This window comes from Hyperolius riggenbachi, chromosome 2 (genome assembly GCF_040937935.1).
Source record: "Hyperolius riggenbachi isolate aHypRig1 chromosome 2, aHypRig1.pri, whole genome shotgun sequence".
In the NCBI taxonomy this organism is placed as follows: domain Eukaryota; kingdom Metazoa; phylum Chordata; class Amphibia; order Anura; family Hyperoliidae; genus Hyperolius; species Hyperolius riggenbachi.
The window spans coordinates 283,482,247-283,493,504 of record NC_090647.1 but is presented as its reverse complement, the minus strand read 5'-3'; the positions used below and the strand labels follow the sequence as shown (position 1 = coordinate 283,493,504).

The 11,258-nt window shown below is 44.9% G+C and overlaps 1 protein-coding gene across 2 annotated transcripts in view; it reads left to right on the top strand.

Moving 5' to 3' along the window:
* Positions 1–212: 212 nt before the first annotated feature.
* NHSL3 (NHS like 3) overlaps positions 213–11,258 on the top strand; it is a 72,710-nt gene continuing 61,664 nt past the window's right edge. For both annotated transcript variants that reach the window (XM_068268857.1, XM_068268856.1), the window contains exon 1: positions 213–696. In XM_068268857.1, the coding sequence (XP_068124958.1) occupies positions 513–696 (184 nt within the window). In that variant the 5' untranslated portion in view covers positions 213–512. The remainder of the gene's footprint in view (positions 697–11,258) is intronic.

Genomic DNA, 11,258 nt, shown 5'->3' with positions numbered 1-11,258 from the left:
CTATACATTATGGGGTGTGTATCTGTACACACAGGAGGGTGAAGTACTGCCAGTGTCACCTGCTGTCACCCTGTTCCATGGCACAGCTAGAATCTGATGACAGCATTACAGGGAACTGGCAGGATAGTGATGCTTATCGTGTCCCATAAAGTGTGGCGCTGTGAGGTCGCTGTTCCCGGGCCTCTTGTTCTCTCTCGCCCCTCCTGCACGGGGGATGCACAAGTGGAGGGGACAGGCCTGCCGTCCCCGGTGTCCCAGGTGTGCCGGGCTCCACCTCCGGGGCAGGAATGCGGAAGCGGTGGGAGGAGGAGTGAGTTGGGAGATCACACAGCGGGCAGAGTCCCGGAGACTAGAGCCCGTACAGTGTGCACAGGGAATGAGGGCGCAGCCCGGGACACGTGGAGGATAACACACACAGCGCAGGAGGGGCCGGGAGCCGCCCGGATTGTGCATCAGATGAAGTAGCAGCAGAGCCAGTGCCAACATGCCCCCCGCCTTGTACTGAGTGAGCCATGTCTGCCCACATCGCCCTCCCCCCTGAGCATGACCCTCTGCCCCCTACACCGGACTCTGGCGCCTCCGAGCCCAAGAAGAAGAAGCACAAAAGTGGAACTCTGCGGCGGGCACTGAGCTGGCTGCGCGGGCGCAAGAAGAAAAAGCCGGAGGCCAAGCAGCACCAGCAGCCGGAGAGCAAAGGTGAGGGTGGTGCTGGGGCACCGGGCGGGGGGCAGCTGGGCAGGTGTCTCCTCGCTGCGTGTCGCTGCCATATGGAGGTGTACGCTGTTCTCTATCTGATGGGCACAGCTCCGACCTGCTGATGCTCAGTGTAGCGGAAAGCTGCCCAGTCAGGATGGCAGCAGAGCTGGGCTACGTAGTAGTGGACATATTTGTCATCACAGGCTTACTTTGCTTGGTGGTGGCACTTTATTTCAGCAAAGCTTGATGGGTCAGTAATGAGTAGTGTCAGCCTTCAGGCCTAACACAAGTGCTTCAGCCCTGCCCTACACAGACTAAAGCCTTGCCAATCATTGTAAACAGCCATCTAATTCACCTTTCTGTCTACTATTGAAGTACTGTATATGTATTAGAGATTACAGAGGTTGAGCTCAATCCAGGGATATATTAAGATGTACCTTTTGGTCCTTTTGGTAAACTGAAGTGAGGAGAGGTCAAAGAAGGTGGCAGTTGGGCCCTCTGACACCCACTAGGCCCCAAGCACCTGCCTAGGTTGCCTGGTGGAGGATCCTGTTTTGGATCAATGTAAAGATTACAGTGATTGGGCTCAGTGTACAGATTTGAATAGAATTAAGAACTTGCATGTTCGTTCTTTACATTTGTGCCCAAAAGTGAAATCAGAAAAGTAGCAAAGTTATTCTTATAACTTAGCTATAGTTAGTTATTCTTATAATATAAGCTTATGCAAGGTGTTAACAGTGCATCCATTTTTTGGGGGTCAGGAATAGCTGTGATTAAAATGTAATTGTAAGTTTCTGTATAATCACCTAGTTAAGCCTTTGGTTTTTTTTTTCTTATATGTAAATAGCGGTAATGACTCAACCCTTATAAATCTTTGAAAAGGCTTACAGGACAAAAATTACATTAAAAACAATGGATGTGCATTCAAAGACATTATTTTAGAGCAGCACCAAGTACAGTTGAGATCAGAAGATAAGCAAAATAGAACAGCTTTTACAAGTGACGTTTCAGATAAATGTCACAAGATATCTTCAGTTTTTTTACATTGCCACAAATGCCAGACAGTATAACAGGATATAGAAAGTAAGCAAGTATTGCAATATAACATGGCAAGAAGTGATTTCAAGGTCAATGCATTTCACTGTCATGTGTTTCATGCGTGCATAGTATAAAAAGAAACTTGAATTTCAGAAGGCTCTGTGTAAGATTTGGCTACCTGGGGCAGTACATACCCATGTTCAGGCTTGTACGCTTTATGCTGTTTGCCATAAGTATGGCCATAACATGTTGCATGCTGCAGTTAGGCCCATCCATCATTTTGTAGCTGCTTTTACATTTTTTTCTATTAAAGCACAGACAGTGATGTTGCAACTAGTACAGAGCATTAGTTCTGATATATGAAGGCATCGCTAAACTGGTGATCATTGGAGAAGATATGATCCTGAAGAACTGGCCTGGATGTTGTCTGCCATTAGGCGGTAAGGGTTTTGGGCAGCACTTTGGTGAAGAGAATAGCACTCTTGCCTTGCATTGCTACTATCACAGGTTCACTTCCTGACCAAGACACTATCTGTATGGAATATGAATGTTCTTCTGTTTTTGTGGGTTTCCTCTAGGTACTCTGGTTTCCTCCCCAAAACCTCTAGTTTGCTGCAGACCGACTGGTAGGGACATAAGTTTATGGCCACCTTACCGTTTGAGATCCTTGGAGGTACCGTCAGTAATCTTTGTTCAGTGCGTACTCTTTATTTGCTGGGGAAAATTTTAGCGCTGAATAATGCATAATAATAACTCACCTGGGCTATATCTGACAGTAGAGATGAGCTTAAAATCCAGCTATAGGTGAGTTATTTGCTGTACAAGAACCAGAACTAGCAAGGGTAGAACCAGAACTCTGCACAAGGTTACTCAGCGTGACAGCTCTCAGAATCTGATTAACCCTTTGCAGTTCTGGTTAAGCACCTACTAATTCTGGTAATTATACAGCAAAAAATTCAAAAGTCAGACTTTATTTTAAGTAAAATCTCTTAACTGTGAAGACTGCTGGACACTGGCACGTTCTAGTCACCAACATGGCTATGGTGGGGGGCCTGTGGTTATGGTAATAGACTGAGTGCAGTATGTGACTCTGTGAAATCACAAGTGTTGCTGAAAGTAGAAGTTATATGGTTGTTTGTGTGTTCCTGTAGAAGAAACATTTCACTATTAATACAGGACAGGTGGGATTTATGTAAAGATATGTTGTCATTGCAGGTGTGCGCACACTCACACAAAACCAATTCACTAACTTTCATAGATCATATTTGTGGTCTGTTGTGACCCAAGCCAGATTTGTAAACCTTTGTCACCTAATAGCAGATCAGTTGTAATAAATCATCTCAGTTTTGTAAGATAACGTATGATCTCTTTATCTCCTACTCAAACATGCTTTTGTAATTCAGTGCCTGCTGGCGGGTGAAGGGTCCTGACAGAGCTAGTCTGTCACACTGAGATGATATTTCTTATCTGTTTTCCATGCTACACCTGCAGAAGCATTCCTGAAAAATGGCTGTCCCACTTAAGGCCCATACACACGTCGGACTTTTGCGAACGACGGGTCGTTTGAATGTCCCGTCGTTCAGTCGTCCGCACTCGAAATCTGGCATCCGCCGGGCGGATCGATCAAAATCAGTCTTATCACCCGAACGACAGTCTGTACACACGCCCGATTTCGAGTGTAGACGAGTGAACGACGGGACGTTCAAACGACGCGTCGTTCGCAAAAGTCCGACGTGTGTATGGGCCTTTAGAGTGGACCTGAACTCATGCACAGCACAGAAGGGAAACATAGAGAAATGCACCCTGTATGAATTTAGAGAGTTTAGTCTGTTTAATTCCCCCTCATTTGTGTCTAATCACAAGTTGTAATCTGATTTCTCCCCTCAGTCACATGACTGTCACAGCAGATAAGCTCATTTGAAAGCACAGGCTGTAAACAATATGTCTGCTTCCATGAATCAGGAAGTAGAAACAGTGCAGATTTATTTTACGATTTGTATCAGCTGCAACAAATGTTTTTTTCTTTGAAAAGGTTATTATGCTGTTGCATATCTTTTAGGACATTCTGAGTTCAGGTCCACTTTAAGTGTGTTTCACAACACATTGTATGTATGTAGGCGTTAGAAACATTGAGGAGAAAGAATGTGGCCCACATTCATAATTCAGTGTGAAAGAACAATTTTCACATATCTGAGTGCAGTAATCATCTTTTATATATACCGTATATACTCGGGTATAAGTCGCAAAATTTAGGACTGATTCAAAGTAAAAAAGTGAGGGGGTCGACTTATAGTCGCATAGTCCTAAATTTTGCGACTTACAGCCTGAGTGGGGTGAGGGTGTGTGTTATGGATGTGGGGTGTGTGTGTGTGGAGGGGTTACTCACCATCCATCGCTGGGCGCAGTGTCCTCTTTTCCTCTCTTCTCCCTCACTCGCGCGTCTGCCCCCTTAAGAGAGATGGTCCGGCTCCCGATGTCACATGACGTCGGGACCGGAAGTTACCGCGCGAGTGGAGGAGAAGCGAGCAGAAGAGAGGAGACGGCGCCCAGCGGTGGATGGTGAGAGGAGACTGCTGCAGCGGCGGGGAAAGCGGGCATGGAGGCAAACATCCCACCTTCCACAGCCTCTATCCTCCATCTACTTCCTCTCCCACGCATCCCCTTGTGCTGATACCAGCGTCTCCTGTGATGATGTCATCACAGGAAACGCTGGTATCAACGCATGGGATGCCTGGGAGAGGAAGTAGATGGAGGATAGAAGGTGAGATGTTTGCCTCCATGCCCACTCTCCCCACCGCTGCAGCCTATACATGGGGGCAACTGTACTGGCTACCTACCTATGCTGCTGGCAACTATACTGGCTACCTACCTATACTACTGGCAACTATACTGGCTACCTACCTATGCTACTGGCAACTATACTGGCTACCTACCTATACTAATGGCAACTATACTGGCTACCTACCTATGCTACTGGCAACTATACTGGCTACCTACCTATACTAATGGCAACTATACTGGCTACCTACCTATGCTACTGGCAACTATACTGGCTACCTACCTATACTAATGGCAACTATACTGGCTTCCTACCTATGCTACTGGCAACTATACTGGCTACCTACCTATGCTACTGGCAACTATACTGGCTACCTACCTATTCTACTGGCAACTATACTGGCTACCTACCTATGCTAATGGCAACTATACTGGCTACCTACCTATGCTACTGGCAACTATACTGGCTACCTACCTATGCTACTGGCAACTATACTGGCTACCTACCTATACTGGGGGCAACTATACCTGGCTGCCTACCTATGCTGGCTACCTATACTGGAGGCAGATACCTGGCTGGCTTACCTATAGACTCTATAGACTTACCTATAGACTTATACTTGAATAATTGGAAAAATCCACCTTGTGAGGGTCAAATTTTGGGGGTCGACTTATACACGGGGTCGACTTGTATCCGAGTATATACGGTATATAATTTATTGAAGATAAAGCAGTTTTTAACATACAATTAATTTCCACAATAGCCACACTTTTCCTTCCGTTTAACATTTTTAAATGAAAATACACAAACCCAAAATTCCACCCAAAAACCCCATCCCCCATCCTCACCTCCACCTACTTCAGAATTCCCAATAATCAATACCCAGTCATATTCACCATGAAACATGTAAGAGACCCCCCCCCCCTTATATATCAATACTATACTCCTAATCCTAATCAACAGTGACATTACTCCTAAACCTCCATCAAATCCCTATATTCCACCGACTCCTGAAATTCACACCATTTTTCCCACTTAACATTATACACCCCCAACTCATCCTTCTGTAGAGCAATCTGATTTTCTATATTCTTAACCAAATTAACTTTAATTATCCACTCTCTCATAGTAGGAGGACTCTGGCATCTCCATTTAATTGGAGTTAAACTCTTGGCAGCTATCAATAACTGCGGTACAATAATTTTTTTATATCTACTAATAGGAAACACTAGTAATCATCTTATTGGGTATGTGACATATACTGTAGATAGATAGATAGTGTTGAGAGAGGCAAATATATATATATATATATATATATGTATATATACAGTATATATAAGTCCCCGATTCTATGAACTTTTCTCCTGACTTTCCTCACAGCAAATTATTTCACATTTCCGCACTAGGCCTGGTTTACACTGCAAACACTTAGCGATTCTGCAATGCGATTTGCACTGCTCATTGTCCACGGAGTCCATACGTCCATGTAGTTTGCGCTCCTCCTGGAAGCTCCTCTGAGTGGCTTAGAGCCAGGGCTGTGGAGTCAGTACAAAAATCATCCAACTCAGACTCCGACTCCTCAGTTTATAAAACCACCGACTCCAACTCCGACTCCAGGTACCCAAAATTGCCCTGACTCCTCGACTCTGACTCTTTAGTCTAATACTTACCAGGGCTATGGATTTGGTTCAAAAATCATCCGACTACCGACTCCGACTCCTCAGTTTATAAAACTACCGACTCCAGATACCCAAAATTGCTCCGACTCCTCGACTCCAACTCCACAGGCCTGCTTAGAGCTATTCTGAAGTGCGCAGGCTCGAGTTTCAAGCTGCGCCTGTGCAGTGAAGGAAAGCTTGCTTTCTCTGCGTTCACACGGTTTGGAACTTGTGCCTGCACAGTTCCGATTCATGTTCCATTGTTAAAGGGAGCTTCCTGGTTTTCATATTCAACTGGAGGATTATGTTGAATGTGAAGACAACTGGGGATCGGGAACGGGGGGACCTCGAGGACATTGACTAACACACTTCTAAAAAGGTAAGCTAGCCTACTTCAGTCATTTGTTTTGTCCTCAGTTCAGGGGTACTTGAAATAAATCCTGAGATGAAAAAGTGTCCTAAATGGGTACTTACCTCAGTAGAAGTAATCCAAAGGCTTGCCCTCTCGCCACCACCATCCTCGCCACCACCGTTCCAGTGCTGGAACCTCCCAAACCTCTTCAACAATGGCCTTGTTAAAGAGTGCGCGTGGCCACGCTCCCCTCCTTGAACAAGTTTGCCCGCACTGAGCGGGTTGCCGCATGGAGCTTCTCTGGCTCAGCAGAAAAAGCCCAGCCACGCCGGCTCTGTGCAGGAGCGAGGTGTCCTGCGGCTGCACTTGTTCAAGGACGTGAGCGCAGATGCAAATGTCCAGAGGGGCCCAACATCTAGCGCTTGTCTGGTCAAGGACATGGGAAGACTACTGATTTTTTTTCTCTTTTTATGCTTACAGGTTTGCTTTCAAACAAGTAGTTCTAAACTAACTTAAAGAGAGCCTGAGGCGGCATAAAGTAAAAAAAAAAAAATACCTAAGAAGAGGAAAGCCTCTGGATCCTCCAGAGGCTTCCAAGGTCCTCCACAACACCACTGCTGCCCGGGACCCTCTTGAAGTTTGCACCTACACTCCACTTTATGTTCCAGGGGTCCGCATGCAAGGCCAGAAGGATGTGGGGAGCCTCTGCACTGGATCAGAGATTTCCCTCTTCTTAAGTATTTTCTTTTTAATATCGCCTCGGGCACACTTTAAAGAAACTCTGTAACATTAAAAAAGATCCCCTGGGGGGTACTCACCTCGGGTGGGGGAAGCCTCCGGATCCTAATGAGGCTTCCCACGCCGTCCTCTGTCCCACGGGGGTCTCGCCGCAGCCCTCCGAACAGCCGGCGACTGTGCCGACTGTCAGTTCAATATTTACCTTTGCTGGCTCCAGCGGGGGCGCTGTGGCGGCTTTCCGCTCCGAACTACACGGAAATACCCGATCTCATTCGGGTCCGCTCTACTGCGCAGGCGCAGGACACTTGCGCCTGCGCAGTAGAGCGGACCCGACGGCGATCGGGTATTTCCGTGTAGTTCGGAGCCGACAGCCGTCAGAGCGCCTGTGCAGGAGCCAGGAAGGTAAATATTGACGTCACCGCTGCACGGACTCCACGGAGGGCTGCAGCGAGACCCCTGACGGATGGAGGACGGCGTGGGAAGCCTCATTAGGATCCGGTGGCTTCCCCCACCCGAGGTGAGTACCCCCCAGGGGATCTTTTCATGTTACAGTTCCTCTTTAAGTTTGATATTACTTTTGACTACTTTTTAGTACCTTTCAGTTGTTGGTGTTGAATAGGTATTTTGTATATAAAATTAAACAAAAAAAATCATGGCCGAAAACTCAGTAGAAAAGGTTACTAAATTAGCCAAAGAACCGGAATAGTGTTTAGATATGAAGGCCCATATGCAATTACATTTTTCACCTGAGTTATCTCCTAGGAGATAATTTTCATCTTCTCTTTTAACTAATTTTTCTGCATTTTACAACAGAAAAGGTATCCAAAAGTTGGTGAAAAGGTACTCTCAAATTCATTTTGAAAATATCACCTAGGAGAAAACTCAGGTGAAAAAATGTAATTGCATATGGGCCAAAGTGTTGTATGCTATATAGCTGGGGTCCTCAAATGATGGGCTGAATGTGGCAGCAGAGCCTATTGTACTGCATGAGACCCTCAGGCCATTACTGCGCTGGCATTCATAACTGCACAGCTGCAGTGACATGGCTTGACAGATTGATTTGCATCACATCATCCATGGTGTTCATGTAGTCTTGGCCTGGGGAGCACACAGGAGGATCCGACCTGATTTAGCGAGGGATAAGGACTCCGGCTTTTATCAGTGAGTTTGCTAGTTACTTGGGGGTAAACCTGCCTAAATTATTTGGTGGTGAGAGGTACTTTGACTAACTGTTATTAGGAGCACTCTGCTTAAACATGTTATTTTGGGAAGGACTCTATTGCATATGTTATTTGGGGCGGAACACTTCACCTAATTAGGGTGTTTGGGGGACATTTTTGCTCTAATTGTGTTATTGGGGTGGACAACCTGTTGTTGTTTATCGTTGGAATTTATCTGCTATTTAATAATATCTGCCTAATATTACTATATGAAAACTGGTGTTATGGGCATATCATTGGAATTTGACAGGTTTTGGAAATATCTGCATGTCATTAGTATAATTTGGATATCATTAGAATTTGCCTGCATTTAATATTGATTGTATTGATGTACTTTTAACCACTCTCTGGCCCCTTAAGAAACAGAGATGTTTTTTTTTTCTGCCAACACCGAGCTGTGATCACTGTGATTGGCTCACAGTGATCATGGGGACAGGAGCCAATAAAATTGGCTCATGACAAGTGCATGGAGGTGATCAGGCTGCAGCAATGACAGAATGATACAAATGGAGAGAGCAAGTGGACCGCGCAGCAAGAGTGATTGAAATATGTGCCCTGGCAGTTATAACAGCTCCCAGACAGGGCGTAGATTTCAAAAGCTGCCCTCCAGGAAGCAGCTAAGCTATACCTGTTATTGAGCCCCACTCTCCATGTTCTGACCACATCCTCTTTTTGCTTATTCTCTTTTTGTGCTGCTGCACACTGTCGAGGGACATGATGTACTCAGCAAAAGTTGAGTTTAATTTCTCTATTTTATGCATAGGCTGCCCACAGGAGTCTCAAGAATAGTAAACTCCCCTATTTACAAAGGTTTAAAGGACATCCGAGGTGAAAATAAACTGATGAGAAAAACAATTGTATCTATCCTCAGTCTCCTAAAAAAAATGACTTTTTTAGATATCTCACAGTTTTATTTTATATTTAAAATCTAGTTTTCAAGTTTGTACTGATTGTACTGAGTATGTCAGAGCTCAAATCTATGAATTATTGAACCTTTTTATCTCTTTCCTGCTCTGAAAAGCTATTTGCTGACACGAAAGTGTTTTATGGCTGTAATTACTTGTCAGTGAGGGTTGTGTTATAATCTGACCCAGTCCGACCCAGTCTTGACCCAGACAGAAGCTGCCACTTGCATACCTGATGTTTAACTTTTTCAGGCAGAGAAAGAAAAAAAAGGAACACAACCTAGATTTTTTGTGCTAGGCACTGTACAAACACATGTCTATCTCATTATGTTACATGTCACCTCGGTTGTCCTTCAAGGACCCCTTTTTTGTAGTGTTCCCCAAGCTTTATTTCACTTGTCAAATGTGGGTCATAGCAATGCATGGACGAGGCATACAGCTTACAGTAATTAGTATTGCATGCTGCTTATTATCTACAACAATTAACCAGTGTCTTGGTACAGGCAAGTGGATACAGAGTTTACATGGTGCTTATACATGTAGGCCATGTGCTGCTGCAGCTGTGTTTTTACTAGAGCTGAACAGCCTAGGGCTTGACAGCCATGGAGACACATAACTACACACTCGGTCTGCCCATTACATGCCTACGTGTACGCACAAGTTGAATGTTGTATGATATAAATCCTCATCTACTTCTCGTTCACTGGAAGTATTGTTAGATATAAATGATAAGCAGCATATTTGTGTGTGTGGATGTATGGTATTTTCCATGTGCCTATTTCCTAAACAGTCTAACATGACACACAAGCACTTTCCTTCCTGCATTACACACCCTTTTTCCCCGGAGCTGTGTAACACATGCTGAGAGTATGTGTGTGTGATATCACCCCTCACAATTACTGTTGTATGTATGTACTCTGTTATTCATCTAGTGGCAAGGCTAATTACAGAACTTTTGCCGGACGTTTAAAAAAAATAACATTTTTGTAACAATACATACATTAGATTCTATGGAGGGTAACGTTTTGAAACAAACATTGATAGTTATCATGGCAAACAGATAGTTTCATTTTGCTAGACAGTTTAAAAAAGAAAAATCATATAAAGTCCAGACCAGTCATCCATTTAAGTGATTTTTTTTTTTTATTTGTTTGTTTGTTTGTTTGTTTTTATCACAGGAGAATTGCTATGTACTGCAGTGAGGATTACATACTACTGTGCAGTGACAGGTTTTCTGCATTGCTTTACAGAGTATATTAGTATATTAAGCAGATTGTCACTAATGGTGGCCATAAATGTTTAGATTACCACTCAGTGGGCTTGATTCAATTCAGTCTTCTCCTAGGTGATAGTTTCACATCTTATCAATAAGATGCCTTTTTAAAGGAGTTCTGTGGGGAGGGGGTCAGAGTTTGAAAAAAAAAAAGGCACTTACCTGCGGTTTCTATCGGCCCCCTGCAGCTGTAATGGCCCACGCTGTCCTCCAATGATGCTCCGTTCCCCATCGCCGGTCTAGGTATGATCCGCCGTCTAATTAGACTACGGCTGCGCCTCTGTGGCCGCGCACGTGCTGGTTTCCACGCACGTCATCGGGAGCTTACTGCGCAGGCACAGTACAAGAAAACTTCATATTGCACCTGCGCAGTAAGCTCCCGATGAAGCTCGCAGGAGCGAGCACTCTTCGTCTCTGACAAATATCAGACCGGGACCGGCGGCGGGGAACGGAGCATCGTTGGAGGACGGCGTAGGACATTACAGCTGCAGGGGACCCATAGAAGCCCCAGGTAAGTGTCTGTTTTTATTTTCAACCCCCCCTCTTCCCCCACAGAACCCCTTTAAGTCACCAGCAAGTAAGAAGATACTCAAAATAAT